At 41.2% G+C, this 26,536-nt stretch overlaps 1 protein-coding gene across 1 annotated transcript in view; it reads right to left on the bottom strand.

Moving 5' to 3' along the window:
* Nucleotides 1–790: 790 nt before the first annotated feature.
* The window catches only part of Aoah (acyloxyacyl hydrolase), a 198,801-nt gene continuing 173,055 nt past the window's right edge, over nt 791–26,536 (bottom strand). Inside the window, exons 17-21 of the mRNA XM_027409368.2 lie at nt 24,523–24,581; nt 24,257–24,316; nt 22,390–22,486; nt 12,270–12,346; nt 791–1,190 (exon numbers count right to left, since the gene is read on the bottom strand). Of these exons, the coding sequence (XP_027265169.1) occupies nt 1,062–1,190; nt 12,270–12,346; nt 22,390–22,486; nt 24,257–24,316; nt 24,523–24,581 (422 nt within the window). The 3' untranslated portion in view covers nt 791–1,061. The remainder of the gene's footprint in view (nt 1,191–12,269; nt 12,347–22,389; nt 22,487–24,256; nt 24,317–24,522; nt 24,582–26,536) is intronic.

Below are 26,536 nucleotides of genomic sequence, written 5' to 3'. Positions count from 1 at the left end.
GACAAAGAAGTCAAAATTATACAATGGAGAAAAGAAAGCATCTTTAACTAGTGGTGCTGGCATAACTGTATGTCAGCACATAGAAGAATGCAAATAAATACCTGTCTATCAACCTGCACAAAACTCAAGTCCAGATGGACCTACAACCTCAACATAAATCCTGTTACACTGAACCTGATAGAAGAGAAAATGGGGACTAGAACATCAGTAGCACAGACACTATAATCAACAAGTAATAAATGGGACCTCATCAAACTGGAAAGTATCTGTAAGGCAAAGGACACTGTCAATGGGACAAAATGGCAGCCTACAGAATGGGAAAATATCTTCACCAACCCTACGTCTGACAGTGGGATGATCTCCAAAATATATAAAAAGAACTCAAGAAATTAGACATCAAAACCCCAAATAATCCAACTAAAATAGGATACAGACCTAAACAGAATTCTCAACAGAATAATATCAAAATGAAGAGAAGCACTTACAGAATGTTCAAAATCCTTAGCTATTAGGGAAACCCAAATCAAAATGACTCTGAGATTCCATCTCATAGCTGTCAAAATGGCTAAGACAAAAAAACCACTAATGACAGCTTATGCTGGAGAGGATGTGGAGCAAGGGGAACACTCTTCCATTGCTGGTGGGAGTGCATACTTGTACAACCACTTTGGAAATCAATATGGTGGTTTCTCAGAAAATATGGCATGAATCTACCCCAAGATCCAATGATACTACCCTTGGGTATATTCCCAAAGGATGCTCATTAATACCACAAAGACACTTGCTCAACTATGTCCAGAGCAGCTTTATTTGTAATAGACAGAACTAGAAACAACACAAAGCACTTCCTTAAAGGGTGTGTCAGGATTTAGCAGAGGCAGCTTGATGTGGGAAGCATGGGCATCACATTGCCATTCAGGTCTGCTCCCAACTGAGAGGAAAGTGGTCTGTAGAAATGCTACTGAAGAGGGTCCTCTGGGCCTGTGGCACATCAGCCCCTGGATTGGGTGGGTGGAAGGATTTATTCACCTTTTTCTTCCCCACTGACTGTCTAGAGACATTCAGTGTCCTCCTTGGTCTCCAAACACTTCTTCAATCTGAGAATTGAATGGATTCTCCTTTCCTAGGATCTGAGGCCATTGGGACTGTATCTTCTTCCAGACACGGTCTGCCAGCAGCAGTGAAGCCACCTGCAAGACAGAGGGAGAAGGAGAGACTCAACAATAAGGAACTGACTAGCAGGCTTGGGATGCAGCTCAGTGAGCTGAGTACTTGACTAGCACACAGAAGCCCAAGGTTTACTTCAAGTGCCACATAACAGAGCACTGAGTCATATGACTAATCATACCACTTACGAGGTAGAAGCAGGAGGATCACAAGCTCAAGTTCATCCTTGGGCTACATAGAGTGTTTGAGACCAACTTAGTATACATGAGACCTTGTCAAACAACAATGAAACTGACCATCAAGATTCAGTACATTTCCTCTTAAACCTTTTATCACTGTTAGTATTATCTAAGAGAAACAATTTAAAAGAAGAAGAATTTCTTCTACCCAGGGCCCATAATCACATCATGAAGCAAGAGGATGGTAAAGGCAAGCTCTTCACCTAATGGCAGCCAGGAAGCAAAAAGGAGACAGGTAGGGGCCCACATTCAGGGACTCCTTTGCTTTAGCCAGGTTCTGTATCCTAAAGTTTACTTCATCTCTCACAATAGCACCATTAGCTGGGGAATCTAGGATTTAACATTAGAGTATGGGGTTCATTTCAAGTTCAAAACTCAGCATCATCTATGGTGGGAAGATCTGAGGACCGTGTCTGAGTTCCCTTTTTCCATATCTGTGTATTCAGTCTCTTCCCTTGAGATGGGTGGGACCTATCACTTTGTCCTAAGTGATATAAGATGATAGACAGCAGTCACTTCAGTGATTGTGTCTTCTTCTGTAGAACTTGGTCTTGCTAGGCTGATGACATAAGAAGCTGTGAGCTGATACTAGCCTCCAACTAAGGTTCAGCAAGAAGCTGGGTCCTCAGTCTGATGCTGAATCTGTCAACACAGGTTGAGTGTGATGTTGTCCCCCAGTTGTGTCTCTGGACGACCCCAGAGCCTGCATAACACATCATGATTGTAGTTTTGCGACATTTTAAGGACAGGACCAAATTAAGCTTTGATCATCAAAAACTGCAAAGTAACAGATGTGTATCATTTTAAGTTCCTGGATTTGTGATTTGGAAATATAAAACAAGTGCATGTTCTCAAAAACCCATTTCCCTGCATTCCAGTAGATAACTAGCAACTATTCCTTGCTGATGAATAGAGAAAGCCTCCCCTGGAGGAACTCCTGACCTCGTCTAGGAGCCAGGTATGTGGAATGGCCCCATACCTGGGGGGCTGTGAGGGAGAGCTACAAACCAGAAGGGGAGGAAATATCAACTCTGGCTGCAAAGGAAAGGGCAGGCTCTGTTGGGAGAAACTGAATTTTCAAAGGTAGGTCCTGGATGTTTCTTGGGGAAGGTGTACACATGGCAGAGGTCATGGTGTATACAGATGGCACATAGGACATGGAAAGAAAATGGTGTGGTCAGTGAGCTCCCGGCATCTAGCAGATGAGAGTGTTCAGTAGATTGCTAGGGCTTGCATCCTCAATAGACATGGAATGGAATGTGGATTTCTTGGCTGGAGCAAGAGACGGCTTGTGTCGGGCACAGCAGGCTGAGCTCTGGCTCCTCTGCCAAATTCCTCTTTCTTGGCTTCTGTAGATTTATGCTAGATTTGCTTTGTCCCAGTGGTAGCAGGATCTAGTATTGGTTGTCCAGTCCTCTGCCCATCTCTGTGCGCCTTGGATAATAAGGTTTTTTGCTCAGCAGATGATACATTTAGCAAATGGGGCTGGCCAATCCTCAGGGCCAAATGGCAGTAACTCAACAGTAATTTTTAATGCTGAAATTAAGAGAAATGTGATTATCGATGGCCTGAGAGGGGAACACACTGTGGACTAGAAGGGACACTGTCTTCAAGGGCAGTTCACCATACCAGTTGACAGCTCTGTGTGACATTGGGTAGCTTTCTGGAACTCTGTGGGCCAAATTGCACAGTAAGTAGGACAGAGTCAATGATGAAAAGCTCTCTCTGGGTCTAAACTGTGTGTAATATTTTAGTGATTGTTAGAGAAAACCAGAACAGACTGAGTCATTGCATTAATCAGCCCCAGAATTTTTATGTATTCCTGAACCCTCTGAAGTGGACCTGAAGAGAATTCCATCCAATTAGAATATTCTTTTTAGGTACTTCAGATCAAACTCAGTATCATCTTGTGCAAGCCAAACAAACACTGTATCATGTGCCCACCCAAAGCCATGCATCCAATTAAGCATGTGATCATTTTGTTTCTTATTGAAATTTCAGTAAGCATACATACCCGGGTTCCTTATGACATCATCATTATACTTACACATACTCATCACATCACTCACTTCCCTTGCCTCCTCCTCCTGGTCCCTTATCCCTAAACAGATGCCTGTTTCATCACACACACACACACACACACACACACACACACACACACACACACACACACACACACACCACAGGCATGCACACAACACTTAAATCTGGGTTCTGTATATGAGTGAGAACACATGATGTTTGTCTCCTTTTTCCTTTCCATATCTTCTTTTGTTCCCCTCCCACCCCAATTAGGTTCTATCCTCTCCCATGCAGCTCCTCATTATATACATATGTATTTAAATCTAAATTAAATCCATTAGAAAAATGTGATACTTCTCCCTGTGTCTGTCACACATGTATCCCTTAACCCGATGTCTTCAGTCACACCCACTTGTCTGCAGATGATGTGATTTCATTCCTCTTTGTGCTTGAACAGAACTCCATTGAGCACAACATAACATTTTCCTCATCTGCTCTTGTGTGGCATCTAGGCTGCCTCCATATATTGGCCATTGTGAATGATGTGGCCGTAAACACGACTGCGCAAGTGTCTCTGTGGTGTGCTGACTAAGAATCCTTCAGGTGGACTCCCAGGATTGTACAGCTGGATCACAGGGTAGTTTCAGTTCTGCGAAGAGCCTCCATATTGATTTCCTCAGAGTCTACACTAGTTTATGTTCCCATAACTACATGATCTTGATAATATCCACACACCATACTACATAAACCATGTAATACACCATATGCACACAGCACACACATCATCTGTCCACACACCACACATCCACTGACATACCACACACATTCTTCTTTGTACTTAAAAGCAGAAGCAAGGCTCAGGATGACCATCAAGCTGGGGTTGGGGAGGTTATCTCTCTTACAAGGCACAGCCAGCCTGCCTTTGAGGATAGAGGCCTGGCCTTCTGGCTACTTTTGCTGACATTCCTCAATAAAGGATGCTGCTTCCAGGTCTGTGGAAAGCTCCTGGCATGCTTTTTAAATTTTTAACTTGACATGTTTAAGTTGTCTTTTTAATGATTATGAGGTAGCAAGGCCTTTGTGGGCATTTATTTCCCTCATGTTAGTAAGGGAAGAGATAGGGGTGAAGGCACGAAAAGGAAATGAATGAGCTCATATTTGAGCTGTGATGACTGGTTTGAAAGCAATTAATTGGCTGTCACTCTAACAGAGATTAATGTTTTTATTAGTGTATACTGCTGAAATATTGTGTCTACAATGAGCCTGGCATGCCAATATGCTAGAGACTTGGGAGGAAATGGTCTACTCTACTCATTCATTCATTCATTCATTCATTCATTCATTCATCATTCACTTGATTCTCTTCACTGAATGCTCTCTTCAGGCTTCTTGTCTACCCATTGTCTGCTGCCACTCCCATGATGCACCACACAGTGAGACACACAGTTGTCTTTTACTCTGTTTGTTCCAAGCCAGTTGCTTCTTAAGCACAGTGTGAATCTTTTGCTTGTCTCTATTCATAGTTCAAAATAATAATCCAGTATCTAGACATTTCAGGACAGGAAATTTACCAAACAGAAAAACAGGATAAAAATTATCTGTAATTAGAATGGATGCATCCTTTTCTAGCACACACACACACACACACACACACACACACACACACACACACAATGGTGTATTCATCTATACCTATAGTATTTTTAAATATATTTTTCCTAAAGTGTAATGCACAGCCTATAAAGCTAACTCTTCTTGGTAAACAGTACCAAGAGTGTGCCAGAGGCATGGAGCCATGCTATTGCCCATATAATTACTTGGCTCTCCATTTCCATCACATTTCTGTGTTGGTCTATATCATTTTAAATATAGATTTACATCACTCTTTACACAATGCACTGTACTCCACCAGGCTGCATTTATTTTACAGATGGAAACTTTTTTTGAAACAGGGTTTCTCTGTGTAGTCAGTCCTGGCTGCCTTGGAACTCATTCTGTATGTAAAACAGGCTGGCTTCAAACTCACAGAGATCCTCTTGCCTCTGCCTCCCAAGTGCTAGGATTCAAGATGTGCCCCATCACTGCCCAGCTGTATGGAAACTTCATCACCTATTTTCTTCGTGTTTGAGAGTCTCTTCCCATTAGTACACACACCAGTGCAGGAGGGTACCCAAGCTGCTGGCTCACTCACCGGCACACTGAACACATGTATGGAATGAAATATAGTCCAATAAAGGTGGGGAAATGGGACAGTTACCTGGAATCTCTGGGTTAACAGTAAGTCTCCCATGGTTCTTTTTTTTTAATTATAAACCTTTCAGAGCCAATTCCTTGATCAATTGTTGTCTGATGGGGAAGTACTTCTGTGTATGTTTATCTTATTGATTGTTTAATTAAGTTCTGTTTGGCCAATGAAACAGCAAGTTAGACAGGACTAGGATTCAAAGAGGATTCTGGGAAATGTAGTAGAGAAGTGGTGATCCAGGCAGGAAGTGACATAGCAAGGAGACTCATATTTAAAGAAGAAGAAACAGGAAGCATCCCTCTTTTCCCCTTCGCTCCTGCTCCAGCAGCACAATATGATCCACCGGCAAGGAGGGATGCCAATAAGGCATCCGATAAGATCAGTCTTATAAAATATATAGGTCTATGATAGTTAAGACTGAGCTAACAGATAAGAATCCTAGTCATTGGCCAAGCAACATTGTACCTAATACAAGTTTCTGTGTATTCATTTGGGCCATAACTCGGGCGGGCGTCTGGCAGAAAGATTTATCATAACAGTTGTCGTTACTTTTCTTGCTGTTGTGACAAATACATGAAAGAAGCAAGTTAAGGCCATCAGGCTTCGAGTTGCCCATGCTGTAGTGGATTTTAGTCCATCGTGGCAAGGAAGAACTACAGTTGCTGGGCCACTCCATCTGTGTTGGTGGGGGCTTGTGGCATGACCTATTTACATCTTGGTGGGTCAAATCTAGGTGGATTAGGAAACAGAGCACTCAAGCCCAGAACCAGGGACAGATGTAACCTTCGGAGTGATTTATTCCTGCTAGCTGGGGACAGTCCAAAAGGTTGCACAGTGTCCACAAACAGCACTGCCACCCAAGGACAAACTCTTCATACACATGAACCTGTGGAGGGCATTTCATATATAAGTCATAGCAGATGCATATAAACAAACATCTACAATTCTTAACACAGTGAAGCCAGAGTAGTTTCTGAATTCAATTCAGCTTCCTATAATAGAACACATTGTTTGATTCAATTGCTTGATGTTTTGGAGTTGCACCAAGTGCTTGGAGATCACTGCTGGGAATTGAGAGGATTGGGAAAAATCTATATTGACCCCAGGAGATACTGGCATGAAATTTCTCAAATAAAATCTCTCTGGTAAAGAACTCACTTTGCCTCCTTCTATGCTTTCTCTGTTTGATGTTAAAAACAGAAAATACAATTAGCTTAAAGCGTTGCAAGGGAAAATCTTACTTTCCTTAGTTTTTCCCTTCCAGAACAAACTTTTCAAAGTGAGCTTTCCCCCTTCATTAAGATCCAGATGATGAGCATTAGATCTCACAGAGCAACATGCATACAATGCTGCCATTTTCTTTTACAATTAGCAGCTCCTCATGCATTTGCATTTGTTATGAAGAACAGAAGTCATAAGAGCATATCTTTCAAAGTGAGTATCAATCACCGAGTGTGTTTTTTGAAAGAATGCTTTCTCGGCTTATACACAAACAACTCACAGGATGAACCATGGAGAGAACAGGAAACACATGGTGTTCCAGCTTCCCATCCTGTCCCAGGAAATCCCAATAGATGCTATAGTTGAGAACCACTGCTTCCGAGGCTTGTTGTGTGCATATACTGAATGTGTAGGTTTTGGAAGCCAACAGTGTTGGCTTTAATTGAATTTCATTATCAGCTCAATAAATGACCCATGGGGATTTGAGTAAAGTAGTTAGAATGGAAGACTCAACAAAAATAACATGCTTTGGGGGCAGCTATGGGGTTACACTGAAGTCATAAGTAGTAAGGAAACCATTTCTCTGACTCATTGCCTCTGTGCTGTACAGAGGCCAGTCATCCACCTGCTAAGCACTGCTGTATGTATACGCCTGCCTGTGTATCTGGCTCCTTCTCCAAAGTGAAGCATGTCCGAAGGGTTGTACTGTTTCTGTCAGGCGTGACCCCTGCTCCTGTCTACTGTCAATCAGAAGCCAGAATGTTGCTAAAACCATGTTATCTCAAGATGCACTGAAAAGTTCTTGCTCTACCTTAAAATTCTCTTAGAAGAGTCCACAAAGCAAGAGGACTTCATTCTCCATTGTCTTATGTAAGTTTCTGGTGGAATGTCTCTTTCAGTTTTTACTTGAAAGCCCTGATCACACACTGGGGTGAGGAGGACAGTTCTAGGAAGAAGATGAATTTCTGGCCAGTGCTACCTAGAGTTTGCAAATTTCTCCTCCCTCAGATGACAAGCCTCAAACTAAGCCATGCTTCCTGGACCAACTATTGACAGGAGTACTTCCTTGGCAGGTGCCCCTCCCCAAGCAAATACATCTGTGTGGAGTCCCCCTCCCAAAGTTGAATAAGAAACACCAGGAGAATAGAATGCCGGCAGCAACCCTCACTGGAGATTCTCTGGACACCTCCCACACTTCCTCTCCATGGCCTATTTTCGTTGTTGCTTTTTGGTTTTATCTTTTTTTTCCCTACACAATCAAGACCCTTTTAGTGAAACAACCACAGAAGAAAATACTAAGCAAAAAATACTTTTCTGTAATATTTTAAAATGAGCAGATACAATTCAGAGTGGGACTGCATAGATTTCATGATGTCTTTGAAGTTGAACTGCTGCTAAATTGAATGTAGGCTTTATCAGACCAAAGCTTAACATCTGGCCTGCTTGTGTTTTCTCTGTAGTAAGAGTGCTCAGAGCTCTGCAGAGAAGACAGTGGCCAGGTGTTTTCTGCTGTAGCAGGGCATTGCTCTCTTCCTCACCCTCCTCAACCTGCCCTTAAACACAGTCCCTTGGACCTGGTCATGTGTGGACACAATTGGTTTTAAAACTGAAAACATGGCAGCTGTGTAAGATACACTTAAATACTTACATTTAAGAAGGAATTTAATTTCAGCACCAGATACTGTCTGTAGTGAATGAATGTTTGTTAGTCAGAACAAACAATGAATTAAACACTCAGCATCGCTGGCTTTGCCAATAGGACTAGCCCGAGATGACTGCTTAGGAAGCGGGTTTACTGGCCCAGGCTGCTTTCCTTCCTAACCTCCTACTTTCTGCACAGCCGATGTCATGTGGGACCTCTAGAAGCTTCCTCAGGGTGTTTGTGTCTTGTGAGCTTACAAAGTTGAGGCAAATGGAGACCTGGAGACTGCTCAGTTCTTTAAAAATGCCCATTGGCTCTGTGTGTGTGTCTCCAGCAGTGGACAGGTTCAGGGTTGAAGAGGAATGATTGAAGGGCTTCATCCATGAAAACCCTGTTGCTTGTAATGTAATGTTTGTTTCTCACTTGTGTAGAGACAATTTATTTATCTTCAGACAGAAACAATTGTGTTCCCGTGTCCTGCTCATGTGTTCACAGGCCTCATACTTCTTTAACATGGTTGCTCTGTAGAGTTAAATGTTGCCTGTGAGTGTGAAGAGGAAGCTTTGAGTAACTGCCAGGATGGTGATAGGAGGACATTGTTTTGCAGGGAGTGTGGCAAGGATGAGACTTCAAAGGCTAGAGGCACCAAAGATGCTGACACGCAGCTGAGGAGGACCTTAGAGAAACTAGGTCTGGTGAATGCCCCTGGTTCTTTCAATGCTTTCCATTTCCTGTTGTCTGATTTGAGGCCCAGTGATGTTGTAAGTGGCTCTTTAGATGTTGTAGCACCAGGGACTCTCAAACAGATGTTTCACAAGGCTGAGCTATGTCGTGTCATGTCCACAGGCTATTAATCGGAGCCTTGGGTCTGTGTAGTATAGTTTCTCTGCTTGACTTAATTTTTTTTTTATTTTTTCCAGTTCACTTAAGAATTTTCCATTTTGGGGGGAGCCCATTCCCCATAAAGGGATACTCTCTCAGCCTAGACACATGGAGGAGGGCCTTGGCCCTGCCCCGAATGATGTGACAGACTTTGAAGATCCCCCAGGGAAGGTCTCACCCTCCCTGGGGAGCAGAAGGAGGATGGGATGGAGGGTTGGTGGGGGGCATGGGAGGATGGGAGGGAGAGGGAACTGGGATTGATATATAAAATAAGATTGTTTCTAATTTAGATTATAAAAAGGAAAAAAAGAATTGTCTATTTTAACACTACAGTTATAGTTGTAGATATGGAATTAGGAATAGATGTAGATATGGTGAGGACATTAAATTTAGGATCTCAGTCATTCTGGACAAACTCTGTGTCGCTGAGCTATAGCCCAGATCTACTGTGGCTATCTTTTAGGAATGTAAGTCTGATTTCCAGCTTGGAAACATCCATTGGCCTCATTCCTCATGTAAGGAGGTGAAAGCCATGCAGGTTTCCTAGGATCTGCTTTGAATCCCTCTTCTTTCTCTCTCTCTCTCTTTCACATCTCTTTGTCTAAGCTGAGTTGAAGCATGGGACCCCTCCAGCAGTCTCAACTTTCTCCCATCTTCAGATCTTTGCTTGTGCTGTTTCCTATGCTCAAAACACTTCCTGTGGCCTTTCCCTGCCTCTTCATTCCCTTCATTATTCGTGGTCTTAGTTGTGATATCACATCCTCCAGACATCCTTTCCTAACATCATCTTCTGCCATCTTCCCATCTCGAACCCATGACATCTTTCTTGCTTGCACACTTAGAGACAGTTACCACATTATATTTAATTACTTCCTCATCTCTCTCCTGCTGTATGCTATAATCTTAAACAACAAAAGTGGTTTCCTGTTCATTTTTGAGTTCAGACAGTTGGGTAGGCACTCAGCACATACTATTTGACAACGAGTTGCCAATGTGAACTTTTCAGCTCAATATGTATGATTTTTAGGAGGGTTTGAGTATGGCGTACCACTGCTGTCCAATTCAGACATGGCTATGCCATGCTCACTCACTTATTACTCACTCATGTACTGTGGAGCAAACTCTACAGGAATCATGTTAAGACTATGGGACATATTAGGTGTTAAGACTCTGATTTCAATAACCAATTGTATCTAAAGTGTATGCAAACCATGATAGGCTCCCAATTTGGTAGATCCTGAGCTATAAAATTATTTTAAGAGTCAGACAGGGGCAGGTTGATATTTAATACAGCAAAAAAGTATGTCCTGAGGGACAAAACAAAGCTAGCTTTGAGCTTTAAGCACCGTCTTTGTGTTTGGCTTTCGGCAACACCATAGCTGACTACTTTTCATACCTCAGTCTGCTATAGAATCAGAATTCCATTTTACCAATTGGAGCTAAAGAACTCCTGTCTCAATGGAAGTACCCCACATGTCTTTAGTCCTAACTAGGTAGGCAGCTGAGGAAGGGTTGTTTGGTCACAGAAGCCTAGGGAGCAGGAGGAGTAACCTCTTCTAAAACAGGGTGGAGCTTCACATTATTCAAAAAAAAAAAAAAAAAAAGAAAGGCACCATTTGGGTGGAATCAGATCCGCATTACTAGTTCCTAGCCAATAATTCTCATTTATCTGAATACAGAGATTCAATATTATGATAGCAATACTAAGATTTTTAAAAATTGGTTGTTTTAAGCAGTGAGGTGGTACTCACTGCTTTAAGCAGAGAAAGAGAAATCTTCTCTTTCAAGTCTGACATGCATTGAGGTCTTCATGCTTACCCATTAGGCACACCTTTCTTTTTCCTTTCCTTTTGAGGTAAGTTTTCACCATGTCCACAGACAATTGTTGACCCTACGGCTGGGGAAGATGAATTCCATTCAAGTTCTCAAGGGCATATCTGGCCCTTCCTGCACTCAGCCAAGGGGTGGGGCCTTGTCATCCCCCATCCCATGCTGAGGAAAGCTGGGTCAGGGTGCCTATGGTGATAGAGGAGTGCCTGAGGCAAATAGCCATCCCACCCTGTGGAGGACCAGCTTTCAGGGTTTTCAAATGCTGCAAGAACTCCCTCATGCTTTCTTCTCTTTTAAAATAGAAATGTCACAAGCAAGTCAAGTATATGGGACAGATAAAAGCAGCTTCTGTGGCTGAAGGCAGGATAATGGGAGGGGAGTGGGGACAAGTGTTACTAAGTCCCAGCTCAGCTCCCATGAGTTGTGAGGAAACCAGAGCACAGCCAGCCCCTTTGTAGCCCTGCTTGAACTTTAAGGAAAGGAATGGCTCTTACTGCAGGACATTGCTAAAGCATTGTTCTCTCACAGTGTTCTTTCTAGAGTGATCCGTACACCTTTTTTTCACACATCTTACTTTTAGGAATCCTTGTAATTATTACTATTTTAAGTATAATACTTTTTTTTTTTAGAATTTTGTACATGCATATGATGTGTTTTGATCATACCTTGCAATCATTATTTTTTTCTAGGTATTAACTTTTATTTTTATGTAATGCATGGCTGATGGGTCTTTTCTCATTGGCCACTAGAGAACCCTGAGCAGATTTTGTAGGTCTGCTGGGACAGTTCTTCAGGATTGACCTCCACATATTTTATGAACTGTGGAAACCACACCAGAGATCGTGGTAAATTCTGTACCTTATTTTGCTTTCTTTCTGATATTCACGTTATTTTATTGAATTTTCTACATTACATATTTCTGCACACTATCTAAAAAATCCTTCTGGGAGTAAACTAGGATAAAAATCAGCATATGCATGCATACACATAATTTAGAAAACAACTACGTGGCAACACTCACCTCATTGGGGTGGAATCCATCCACAGGTTCAATAAGCTGCCACGGCTGGCCACCTCTTTTCTGCCACTCCTCTATGACTAGAAAACACACAATTGATGGGTTCCAGATGAGTTTCATGAAGCCAAAGCCAAGGAGCTCATTGCCATCTTCTCCAGTCTCCCCTGCTCTTTTCTTAAATCTTGTGTATGGATGTTTTGTCTGTATGCATATCAGTGTACTACCTGTGTGTTCTTGTGCACATGGGGACCAGAAGAGGGCATCAGATCCCTGCAATGCAAATGGTGATGAGTTGCCATGTGGGTGCTTGGAATTGAACCCTGTTTTTCTGGAAGAGCAGACAGTGCTATTAACCCCGGAGCCATTCTTCAGACCTCTAGCCCTTATTTTTCCCTCATACTGACTTTCTCTGACTGTTGCCTTGGGCTGATCTAGCCACTGTGTAATTTTTTTCTAAGTTCGAAAGCATACATGAAAGGGCTGGGTGAATGTGGTTTGTGTGGCAGGGAGGGCAGGAGGAATCAAGTGAGAGCTCAAATGAGCAGCAACAATTGAAGTCCATCTGATCTTTTCCTCATTCGGTGGGACAGGCCTCTTTGCAGAAGAAAAGATGACATTTTGCTAATATCTCCTTTCACGTGCTGCCGTTTGCAGACACTGCCTACGTGTGTCAAGCAATCACCCCGAACAATCATACAGCGTGTCAGAAATATAATTGCATAAAATTATCTCAACATTCCATTTAGAGATAGCATGGCTCCACAGAAAATATTATGAGCCCCCAAAGTGATGAAAGTAATAAAACTGTCCCTCAACAGGGATAAGAGACTATACACGTCAGTTCCTTCAAGGCAGCAGTACAATTAATTCTATGTTGTAATATCACAAAGCCAATAAGAATTCCTTACAGAAATTGCAATTCCTGGAGAGCCTTCAGAGAGAACCAGCCGAGACTTCTGCTCCTCACGGAACACCTTACTTTCCTGGTATTCATTGAAATCTGCAGTGCAGCTATGATTCCAGTTGTTTTTTTCACCCAATTTTCCAAGTCTCCCCAACCTCAAGGGCAGAGGACTGTACTCTTTCCTTCCCCTTCACTGGAGAAGGATGGAGACACTGTCTGGTGAAGTCATTGGCATGAGACTGAATCAGTTCTCTGTTGCCTTTGGAATTATCGCAGAGATGCCTTTCTCTCTTACTGTTCCACCCTTCTTCCCGAGGTGGCAAATAATGTTTCTCCTGTGAGGCTTCAGAGGGAAAATGTCATGCTGATGGTCCCCTTAGCTTATTCCTGAGCAGTGCGATACTAGGTGGCTCTTTTTCTTTTTTATTTGTTTTAAAGGAAGGGTCTTATGTAGCTTGGGTTGGTCTCCAACTTGCTAGGTCTCCAAGGATGGTCTTAAACTCTTAATCCTCCTGCCCCTACATCCTGAGCACTAGCATTATAGGTGTGTACCAGCATGCCCAACTCCTTTGACTCTCTTATAGCACACTCCTGGGTTTCATTGCTGGTTGTTAGAAGCTGTTGTTGGTAAGTAGCATTTGCGTTTCCCAGAAGACAACTAAATGAATCATCCACTGTGCCACTGTGTTGTGGTGTGTTCCCCATATGGAACCTGCAATTGCTTTATGCGGATAGAAGAGTGTTCTTTTTTTTTTTTTTTTTTTTTTTTACCTGTGAGGACTGGTATGGATTTACTGGTTCAATGGAAAGCTAAGAGCTGCCCTGATACAGAAACCACACTCACTATTATGAAGGAGAGGGCTCAGTTGGTTCTTCTAAACCAGACTGCACCCTTCAATGGTTGTTTCCTGCCTTTGGCTGCAGTATCTTGTAAAAGGGAGTGGCCCCAGGAAGCTGCCCTGCCTCTGTTTCCAGTTGTCTGCCTGTCCCGCCATTTTGTGGGGCACAACCTTGGATTCAGGCTTTCTGTTTTGGGTTCAATTTGAACTGCTCTAAATTCTTTTGCATGTCATGCTGATGCTCCTGTGGGCTCCGGGTCCCCTTCCTGACCACAGGGCTGGCTCTGCCTGCTCAGAGATGCTGTTAGCCCATGCTCCTCCCAACCCTGCCTGCTCATCTGCTGTGCAATCCATTCATGCTTGCTTTGGGTTCTTCACTTTCCTCTTGTCCAGCAGGGGATGAGCCCATTTTCTGCCCTTTCCTGAGACTTGCTTTTCAGTGCTAGCTTCCTGCTGATTGTCTATCAAATCCACCTCCAATCTGAATATCCAACAAGTTACTTGTAATGAAGAGTCAGGAATTTGAGCAGTTCCTGTAAAGGCAGAGCTGAGGTCACACTATGGGCCCTTGGGTGCTCTTTATATTTCTATGGTATCCATCTCCTCTCTCCTTGTACACACACAGAGGTCTCTAACACAGAAAATGACAAGGATGGATTGGGTCAGGGATTCCATTTAGTAAAGACATCAGCCTCTAGTCCTTAAGACCTGTTGTTTCGGGGCCACTCAGACTATGGTACTTTAATATAGTAGCCAAAGATGACTAATAATTGGTCAGAAATTCTTAGATAGCATTCATAAGACCAGTCCAGTAACTGAGTTCAACCAAGACCTCAGATACAGCCTTTTGGGAAATTGCAAGAGATGGATGAGGAAAGTCATGAGTCAGAGGCCTTTGGTGTTAAGTAGATACATAGTGAGCTCTCCATATTTGCAGAGAAGGTCGAGAGACAAGTTCAGCCAAGATGCATGCCTTCACCCACTACTATGTACAATTGGTGTATACTAATGAAAACATTTGACACAGAATGAAGCCGTGTAACTAAAACTAAAGAGACTAATTTTAGTGCAGTGTGTAAACCAGCTCCGAAAATAATGTCAACAGCTGACACAAGAGTCTTTCATATCTCCTTTTAAACAACTGTTATAAGTAATTTATATATAATAAATCATATGTGTTTCAAACGGAAAAAAATCCAACAACAAAACTTGTGCCTTCAGTGGTCAGAAAAAAATCTATAAAAGAATTGCAGTGATTGGGAGGTGAGGAAATTTTGCAATGAAGGCAAATGTGAGTTTGTTAAAAATGCTTTAAGCCAAGATGCAGTTCCTTGAGGGAGCCATTGCAAGGATTCCTGTGTTACAGAGGTCAGGGTTGCTTATGCAGGAGTTTCTTTCAGTATGATTTAAGTTTGACTCCAAGGTTTAAAGTTGTTCTAAAATATTTCCATTTTAATTAGAATTTTATGTGCATCAGCAACTGCCAAACTAAAAGCTGTGGCCCTCAGAGGAATGGAGAGATGTTGATGTATCTCTTCACAGAACAGACAGATAAAATTCAATCATCAGAACTGATAGCCACTTTCAAAATGAAAAGAAATGGTCATTCCCTCTTATTCCCGTTGGAGGCTAAAGCAATCCTACACTTCTGGGGATTATGAGAGGGAAACAGTAGTGAAGTATGAAGCAAAGATAGGGGGATATTTACTTGCTAGGTTTTGCCATGAAGTATGGGTGTAATGCAGGAAGGATGGGGCTGTTTTCTTCTTATGGTGTAGCAATGAGTATACTGGAACCCAGGGCACCTATACACTGAATAGGGGCTTCAGCACTGAGTTGCTATCCCAGCCAAGAACTTCTTTCCATCATCACCATACTCAGACAATTCTAAATGGTATCAATAATAATCATATGTTCCTCCTTGATGGGAAGCTTACTCATGCTTCCGAACTCTGTCTCAATTCTCCATCATAGTAGGCTACCATGGCAGAGTGCAGCCTTCAGAATAACTGGTTTGCATATGAAATAATAGTTAATATTAAAAGAACAGGACAGAGTTACCAAGTGTACAAACAGTCAATTCACAGAGGAAACATTTTTTGTGTTTGTGAAGTTATTGTGTCTTCAAAGATACTGGTTACCACATAGAAGTAGCCATTAGGACTATAAGATTCAGACTACAGGTTTTATTTGTACCTTGACTATTGCTAGGTAGAATTTTTCTTTGTGACAGTTTCAGGATGAGATTCTATGTTTTGAGAAGGAAGGCAACAACAGACATGGCATTTATTTCTTCCTCAAGGAGGAGGCCCAGTCAAGGACAATAGGGCAAATTAGTCTTTCCCACTTGTTCTTTTGTGTGTTTATGGATGGCCATGTACATGTTTATGTGTGTGTGATGAGTACACATGTGTGTAGGTAAGTGTGTGTGTGTGTGTGTGTGTGTGTGTAGGCTACAGGTAGATGTTCAGCTTTTTCCTCAGTTGCTTGATACATTAGTTTTTGAGTTTGTCTGGGCTATCTGGCAAAAGATCTTCATGGATCTGTCCAGTAGTGGGGTTACAGACATGTGCCACTGTACTCCATTTCTATGTCGACACTGGGGATCTGAACTCAGGTCCTAATGCTTGTGTGGCAGGCACTTTATCAACACGGGCATCTTCCCAGGACCTCCTATTTGTGTTTTGGAAGAAGCTAAATTAAGCTTCTTGAATGATGATGGAACATCTGTTGACATTTGGTGCATAATATATTTTCTTCATCTGTAAGTCAGAAAAATTCCACTCACGGCCATCTTTTCAAAGAGCCACAGAAGCAGTGGAAAAAGATTTATAGGGCATATGGTAGCTCTTGCTTTGGTGAATAGTAAAACTAGCGGATATTTAAAATAGAAATCTGCATTCTGATCAGCACCATGAGGTCATTGGCTGCTTTTGCAGACATACAGGGGAGGAAAGAGAACCCAAGTTTACTATAGCTGGGCTTTCTTTGAAGCCAAAGGCAGCAAGAGATATTTTAAACTGTTAATGTGAAAATGGCCTTATCAGTCAAGACGCATTTTCCTTCTTTCACCACTGGGGAGTGGGAAAAAAAGGAAAAGGATGTCACATGCTCAAGTTGACATTTCTTGGAGGCAAATTTTCTACTTCTGCTTAGTTCATAAGCAGTTGGAGAATGAGTCAGCAAAAGACAAATGACAGAATGAGCCATCACTTTTCAGTGCTGGCATCAGGCTCTCAGAGTGGAGAGCAAATAGGTCTCATGCCTACCTTCAAGTGACAGGGATGGTCACCTATGATTATCTCTGTCACAAGTATATAAAATTGTGAATTTCAGTGTGATGAAAAAGGAAGAAATTTGTGGTGAGGTAGTCAGCTCTAATATAGTGTGAAACTAGGGCAATTTTCATAGGACTACAGACTGCAGATTTAATAAATTTCTCTACTGGGTTTTTATTTCTGATGAAAGGAGACCTGGGTGGTAATGAGCTGCATTTATAGCCTATCTTCCTCGGGGAACTTGAGGAAATAGTTCCTCAGGTGTGGATGATGATGGGAGGTGGTTGGTCTCTGTAAGAGAATACTTATGTGGGAGAATGTAGGGAATACTTTACGTATGATGACGATGAGCTGGTGGATGATGCCAGCTAATGGCTACCCGGCCCTTGCTATTCTAAATCCCATGATCTTTGTCTGAACTGAGATAAGAGCATGCTTCTAAATTCTGGGCTCTTTCTACAATAGCAAGTTGGAAGAGCAGGGGACAGATTTCCAGGGTAATATGCTGCCATGATTTCTAAGATGGAAGGTTATGCCCAGAGGTGGATCTGGAGTGGGTGATCACTCTACCTACTATAATAAATGCTAGTATTTCAAGCTTAAAATTTCTTATCTTGACCATAAGTCAATATATTATAATAGTCCCTGAAAGGGAGACACAAATTCTGGTCCTTTCAGAAGTAGACATGGCAGTACGTAACGATTAAATGTTGTATGAAGTGTTCATATCGAAAGGTCCCAGAACACTATCTTCTGCCTCCACTCTTCTTTTACCATGTTCATGTGTCTTCCCTGCTTGGGTGCTCGAGAACTTCGGATGGACAAGAGGAAGGTTGAAAAACTGGATTTTCACACTTGTTTTTTAAAAAATGGTAGAGGAATTATGAAAAAGGAAATTTCTCACATTGTTGATAGGAATTTCCAAGCAAGAGATATAATACTTAGATGGGGAAAATGGTTGATGGAGAGGACAAAGACATTTTTTCCAGTGGTGTAGCTGTTGGTAAGGTGCATATGTTCCTGTAAACAAATTCCCACACAGCACCTGTAAATAACCATAATGAAACTCACTGTGCTCTACATAGACACAGTGTAAATGGAGTTCTTAATTGGTTTAGATAATAAAAACCTGGAGTCAGATATAGAGGGAAATGCTAAAAGATCAGAGAGAAGGAACAGGCCACAGTACACCTTCCCTCCTTAGCATCTCAGCAGATAAAAGTTACTGCTTATAACTTGCTTCTGCCCAGCTACCTCACTTCCTGTATGTCTGTACAGGCCTCCAGACCTCTATGGTTAGCTAGTGGCAAGCTCCGTTCTCTGATCCCAAACAGTCTTTATTTGTACAAGCAAGATATCACCACATATCCCATTCTTTGTCTAAAAATTAAAAAAAGGTTATAACTAATATAAGAAAAACTATATACAATAAGTACAATAACTATACATAATATATAAATGGCAATAAGTACATTAACAATGTCTAGTCCATAAGCAAATATATCTATTCTTTCTCGATGAGTACTTAATCTTGTACTCATCAAGTGTTGTACCTAATCTACTTTCTGTTCTAATTTGCATTATCAAATTATTTTTCAATGTCTTTTAAACCTATTACACTTAATATATCTACAGTGAGTTTCTTTATTGATTCTGGTAAAAAGGGAAAACTGTGACTATACTATTTAGTCTTCAACTTCTTCAGGGACTCAAGAAGGAAATAATATTAACTGAGTAAACAGGAAGTGAGAGCAAGTGACTTTCAAAAAATATGAGAAATGACAGAAATAGCTGGCTGCCTGGACAGTCACCCGAGATTGCTCTGCAATGTTGGGGCATCCATCTTCATCCTATAGGCTTAGCCATATCTGACAGACATTTTGTGAACCAGGATAATCTGACTGACTGGATTGCCTTGTTTTAGCAAGGCTTTCAGTCACTCTTTTTGGTGACCTGTTTGTCCAATTTGGACAGCATACTGTTAGAAGTTGAAGCAAGGGCACTTTCTTGCCTAGTGGCTTACCTTTACAAAGAACTTAAACCCCATGTATGTGGTGCTATCTTGCTTGTTCAAATAAAGCCTGTCTGGTGGTCAGAGAATGGAGCTTGCCACTAGCTAACCATAGAGGTCTGGAGGTCTGTAGATAGACAGGAAATAAGGTGGCTGGTCAGAAACAGGATATAAGCAGGGAGAAACAGGAAATTGAGCTCTTGTCTGCTGAGATGCTAAGGAGGGAAGGTGTGCTATGGCTTGTTCCTTCTCTCTGATCTCTTAGCATTTCCCTATATATCTGACTCCAGCTTTTTATTATCTAGACCAATTAAGAACTCCATTTACATTTTGTCACCCTAGGTAAGTACAAACCCATTACCCTGAGATTACATGTCTCATGCTCTACCAACTGAGCTATCTGGGCTCATTTTAAAAATGTAATGTATAATTATATACAGATTATAGTCACCTATAATAATCAAAACTTAAAGTTATGTTAGTTAGGTTTTCTAGATATACAGAGATATGCTTCAAATTAATAGGAATTCTTCAAAACCTTTGAAAGACTTTAAGAATATGACATTTAAGATGGTTTATTAGGGTTTTTCATGACAGTGAGACACAATTGCTCCTGGCAACACCAATTACATCAGAGAGGAAGATGGGCATTGACGAAACTTGTTATGGAGTTTACCTTTGACATGGCAAGACTAGCCATTTGGGCAAGAAACTGCTTTTGCCTGGACTATTTCACCGTATTCTGTATAAACTGGGCATGCAGGACCCACAGGAAACTAACTGCTGAACTTGACAAAACAAGATGGGACAGTCCTTCAGGGTTCCTGTTTCATGGAAGAGTCTGTCAGACATTCTGCAGGACACAGAAAAATGGCTGGCAAACTGCCAATACAGGGGGGACAGTTTCAAATTTCCTGCTTTACTGATAAGTCTGCCAAACATGCTGGGCCTATAGGCTGAAGACAGATACCCAAATGTTACAGAAGAACTTTGGGTGATTGTCTAGGCAGCGAGATGTTTCTGTCAATTATAGATTTTATATATTATCCTTCTGAGGTCTTTGATGGAGTTGAAGACAGATAGTTATGGTTATGGTTTTCCTTAGTTATGATAAAAGATAAGTTACATATAAAACTTTACATTCACAAAGATAAGATAGATTATAGAATATTTTCTTTAAATTTTGCTAAATATTAATGAACTAAGTATTGTAACTAAATTCTTGCTTGATAACTTTTGTTATGTATAATTTCACTATGTTAAAGTTAAAACTTTCCTATTTATTTAGACAGAAAATAGGAGATGATGGAGGATTCCTTCTGGATATATGTTTCTCTTATTGAGTGATGAATAAAACACTGATTGTCCAGTAGCCAGGCAGGAAGTATAGGCGGGGCTCTCAGATGAGGAGAATTTTAGGGAGAGAACACATAGAGAAGTGGCCAGAGAGAGATGCCATTTAGCTACAGGAAGATAGGATGCCGGCATTGTCTAGTGAGATAAGACCATGTAGAAATACATAGATTAGTAGCTATGGGTTAATAATTAAGAGAGAGCTAGCCAGTAAGAAGTCTAAGCCATTGACCAAGCAGTTTATAATTATTATAAGTCTTTGTGTGTTTATTTGGGATTTGGGGCTGAAGGGCAGTGGAACCATGTGGAACAGAAACTCCACATGTTTCTACAACACAGAAACATGAAAGTTAAGGGGAGTTATCTGGGAAGTTGAAGAGTATTAATGGGTGTGGGTTGAGGACAAGAGATGGTAGCAGTAGGTGAATATGATTGAAATATATTATGTGCATGTTCAAAATGTCATAATGAAACCATTATTATGTATAATTAATATATGCTAATAAAACATTTGAAAAGGAATCCCCACTTGGAGTTTGGAACTGGAGAGGTTAGAGATGCCCAGCAAATTGCCTGCAGCACCAGAGATAATGAATGACAGTTGTGGAAATCATTCTGGACAATAAAAAATGTCCCATATGGATGTTAGACATTATTAGATTTTTAATAACTTTACTCACATTCAAGGTTGGTAATGATCAAAGATCACTTGGTGGTGCATTTGTTTACATCAAGAATTCATTAATAAGTCTTTAACTCTGCATTTTAATGAGAGGTTATTTATCAAAATGTCTCTCCCCATGAGAGAGATGTGTGTCATGTGGCAGGAAATCTAGTAGAGACTGATCAGTCTTGTTGAAAGGATGTTCAGAGCTGAAGTACTACAGTTTGCAATGCAAACCATGTCAGCTAATGTAATATTCAATAATTCATGATGGCCATCTGCTCCATTCCAGATGCCTGGGCTGGGGGGCTAGGGCTGAGGGACAGAGATGAGAAATCTTCCCTCTGTTGTACATACTGAAGCATTTCATTAGCATCATCTCAGCTGGCAGTCAATCAACAGGGGCTTTTCTCATGCAGAAAAATTGCTTAACAATGAAAATGAATCTTGGAAGGGTTACAAACATAAGTAATTTTTTTTAGAGAGTCAAGATATAAAGGATAGGCTCCAGTAAGCAAGCCTAAGTTTGTGTGGCCACTTGTCAGTGACTCCCACTTTTTGGAATGCTATAAAAGAAAAAAATATTCTTTCCATTTTCAAACCAAGAGATGGGACATGGTTTACTTTGCAAAGGATTTTTTTTTGCCCCTTTCTAAGAGATTTTGCTAAGTTTCAGGTCTAGGCTTATTCTAGGTAGATCAGTACTCTACCACAAGAAGCATGGCCTAACTCTTCCCTTCTGTCACATCTATTTTTAGCACACACAGAAGAAGGCATTGCTAACCTGACAAGAATTGTTGGGTGATTCCATTAGACTAGAGGCTTCTAGCCTGCCCAACCTGACTACTGGCCCTGTTGCTTCAGAGGCTTTAGAAGGATGGTGAAGTGAGGAAGTGGCATTGATTTGCAACCTGTCAGACAGCACCTCATGCTTTATCTTTTCTCAATGCTGAGAGTCATCATGTCAAATAGTCAAGGATGACCCTGCCTGGTTGGCTCCATGTGCTGTGTAACACAGTACCACACCGCAGCTGCCGTGCTTGCCTACTGTCAAGACAAAAACAAGTGACTTACTTTCGTGAAAGACAAAATCCATGTAGAAAAGATTGAAGTTTGTGAATGTCTCAGTGGTTGCAATTTTTTTCAGTGTATTGGAGAGTTGTTCTGCTCTCTGAAAACAAGGGAAAAAGAGAATTCCATGAAACTTCAACTTTGACTTTCATGAGACAATTCAGTCACAAAAAAGAAATTGATCTTCCACACATCACCTCACTTTCCTGTCTCCAAGCCATCAGCAGAAATCAGCTCTGCACATTAAATTGTATTCATGTACAAATGACCAATGAACATACAATAAATGTTACTATTCATTAGGACCCAAACCAGTGCAAATTAAAGTAATAAGATTCAACTTTTCCTGAATGAATTTCACAAAGATGAAATGAACAATCTTGATAATATTGAATTTCAGGGTGAATAAATGGAAATGTAGCTAAGTTTCATGGTTCCAGACGACAGCTTGGCAATACAGATCAAGAATATCTTAACATGAACAATATATCTTATAGGAGCTTGGGTAAAGGAAATAGAGGCACCACAAAACACATATTTTGTTATTCATTATGGTGAAGAACTGGAAACAATAATGAATTCAACCAAATAAAATGATGGAATAGATCGTGCCACATTCATATATTTTTGACACTGCAAAAATAGTTGTATTATTATAATGTGGAGAAACCATTTATGAACATCAGAATTTGGATGAGTAGTTTCAATCTAGTAGGCAAAAATCTCAAGATTCCTATGGAAGTGATAATAGACGTTCACATATTGATACATAGATGATTTTTTTCTGTGTGTGTGTAAGTGTACACGCATATGTGTAGGTATGTATGCAAATGTATGTACATGTGTATAGATTCCAAAAGACAGCCTTAGACATTACTGCCTTATTATCATGATACACGTTCGCTTATTGAATCTGGAGCTAGGCTGACTGCCAGCCATCTCCAGAGATCTTGTCTCTGCCTCCTTTAGCACTTTAGTTACAGCCATGTGTGCAGCCATGCCCAGCTCCTTAGGTGTGTGCTGGAGATTTGAATTCAGGCTCTCAAACTTGTGCAGCAAATTCCCTTAGCCACCAAGCCTTCTTCCTAGCCCCAAAAGTTGTAGCTCAGTCCTCAAACTTGCTATCTTCCCATCCCTCTGCCTCTTTAGCATAACCTATCAGTGTATACCATCACAACTGAGTATAGCCCGATTTTTGTTGCTATTCTTAGTAGATATTTCTACATTTCATGTTTTCACAATTGAAATATATATTTTTAATTTTTTATCTTTCTGCGTATTTTTTAAATTTGCAAGTTCTTTACAATAAAGTTTTATTAAGAAAATATGCAGGTGGTAGGCCATGTTTGCCATCTCAGTGCTTGGAAAACTGAGGCAAGAAAGAAAATTTCTGTGTTTCAAAGCAAGCCTGGGCCACATAGGTAGGCTTGTCTCAAAAATAACAAAACAAAAAATGAGTTATTAATGAGTTATTAATTTTTATAAAGCTAATTTACAACCTATGAACAAGGTGTAAGATAATTTGCTTGGTAAATGGATTCTTTCACACATGTAATGTGTCCTCTTTGAGCTCAGTCATTACATAGGCTCATCTTCCTCAACTTCCAAGTTCATTGCCTCAGATCATGTTACAGGCTATGTATATGTGTGTATGTGTTCATGCTTGAGAAACATGTACATTCAGACGAAGACAGTAAGAGAGGCAGGCCTAGGAGGGGTGGAAGCAGACAGGACACACAGTTCTTTTGGCTTCAGATTCCCTGACCATGTGATTTTATTATTCACTAGGTTGGTGACTATTATGCTATAGAATCCTATCCTCAGGGCAAGTCTGCAGCAAACCCAGGAACAGAGGACTCAACAGCTCTACCTGTGAAGTGAGAGTCCGGAGGGTCTTGTTGGAAGACATCCAGCCATTACAGGGACTGACCTGAGAGAAGAGAAACAGAACTTTGATTAAAGAGGCATAGAGACAGTAAGAGGTGTGTGTACACATGTGCTTGCATATGTATGCATTCGAGTGTGTGTGTGTGTGTGTGTGTGTGTGTGTGTGTGTGAGAGAGAGAGAGAGAGAGAGAGAGAGAGAGAGAGAGAGAGAGAGAGAGAGAGAGAGAGAGATGAGGCCTCTGGGCTTACCTGGAGGCAGCTCAGGAAGGAGAAGAAGTGTGCATAGGTCACATCTTTATTTAGCTGGCCTGGAAAACACAGAGGTCTGATATGTCACATGGAATCAGATGGCCATGCTCAAAGGTATTTGCAGATGACCCTGCCTTCCTTTCAGATAGTGGCGGTTATCTTGATTAGATTCATCAGTCAGCAGAGCTTTGAGGGATGCCTGTATTTTGCTTCTGTCTGAGCCTGAGTTAGGAAGACACCCTAAGGAGTCTATGTCTCAGTGCTTTTTAGTTTTAGAGAGGAAATGACTGGAGCGCTGGCCTCATGTAATCTTCAGAGGAAGAGATAGGGTCTTCTATAGCTCTAAATGGATCAGAGTGACTTGAACAAAGCACATAGCCAGGCAACACTTTCCTCTTGGAAATGCCATGAAACTCCAAGTTTCTGTGAGGCTCTGAGAGCTCCATTCCAGGTGGAAATTGACTGAATCCTCCTTTCTGGGCTTATGAAACACTTAGGTCTGAGCCAGTTGTTCCATGCTGAGGAACTGGTATTCAGAATGTATGAAATTCTGAACCACAGCCCTCCAAATATGGCCAGGGTGGCTCCATTACACTTGGGTGGGATGGCGATGCCAGTGGACTTTTGTCTTTGTTGATGACAATAGATTGAGTTTCTCCATAGTTGCCATATTGAGTGAGTTCTAGTTAGGAAATGTACCTTACAGGTTTTTTTGCTTTTGTTTGTTTGTTTGTTTGTTTGTTTTTAAACTCAGGTTAAAGAGGTACATAAGAACGAAGGGGAAAGTGCTGCATGATTTTGGTTTGCATGTGAGATGTGTCCTACTCCATGTCTGAAACACTCATTCCCCAGCCTGTGACACTGTCTTAAGAAGTTCTGGAAATTTAAAGAGGTGGCCCTAGCTGGAGGAAATAGTTTATTGGGAATGTGTCTTTAAAGGTTAAACCTGATTTCCAGTTTCCCCCTTTCTGTCTGCTTCCTGTTAGCCATCATGTAAAGAACCTCCCCTTCCACACATCTTTGCTATCATGACATTGCAGGGACACATGGGGCCAAGCATGCAGGACCCAATCTTCTGTATGATGAGTCCAAATAGACAAGTTTTTCTCTAAGCCATTTGTCTCAGGTATTATGTCACAGTGGTGGAAAGTCTAATGCCTTGGAGTCTATCCAGAAACCTTTGAATTGCTAAGTATCGACACCATGCTATCTTCTCTCTCCCTCTTTACAGTATATCCACCCCAGAAGCAGTCAGTTTTCATTCTGTGACTGACATGCAAAATCCAGCTCCTCCACCAATATCCAGGATGGGTATCTAGCTGATGCTGTATCCATTAAACACTTCTCACACTCTCAAAAATCAAAGAGGATAATAGAGGATATTAGAACATCTCAGAGTCAAGAGAATGACTGCAGGTAATTGAACAGAGTCTTGCTTTTAACTTGTACTGCAGGTAAGTTACACTGAAAAGTAGATTTGACTTGCTTGTCTAGGAGGAACATATGCAATCTCCCAGTGTGGTGAGGGAACGTCAGATCTAGAAGGCTACAAGTGACTACTGCCAGTAAAGTCATCGTGATCAACTAGGTCTCTGTGGCATCTTCAAATTTTAGATGAATTCAAAGCCACTGGCTTCTGTCCGTGCTTTCATTGCATGGACTTGACTTGGACAACACAAATTGAGTACATAACTTCTATGTGCATTTCAATGTTACCTCCTCCCCCTTCTCCTCATCCTCCTCTTCTTTTTCCTCCTGCAGTTCCTGGTTAAACCAACTTCCCTAACTTGCTCAAGAAATCTCACTCCCATTCCAATGAAAAAAGGACTAATAACTAGCAATCTAGTCTCTTCACAGGAGGGAAAAAGTAGATATCTACATTCAGCCATTTAAGAGGAAGTCAGGAGAGCATAGCTTCCATGTTCATACAACTTCTTATCCTTACTGGCAAAAATATCATAACACAGAGACCTTTCCTCCTTTCTTAACTCCTTTGTGTGTTTAAAGACAACCA

This window comes from Cricetulus griseus, chromosome 3, assembly GCF_003668045.3.
Source record: "Cricetulus griseus strain 17A/GY chromosome 3, alternate assembly CriGri-PICRH-1.0, whole genome shotgun sequence".
Lineage (NCBI taxonomy): Eukaryota > Metazoa > Chordata > Mammalia > Rodentia > Cricetidae > Cricetulus > Cricetulus griseus.
The sequence above is the reverse complement of the archived record's forward strand: the minus strand, read 5'-3'. Positions and strand labels throughout refer to the sequence as shown.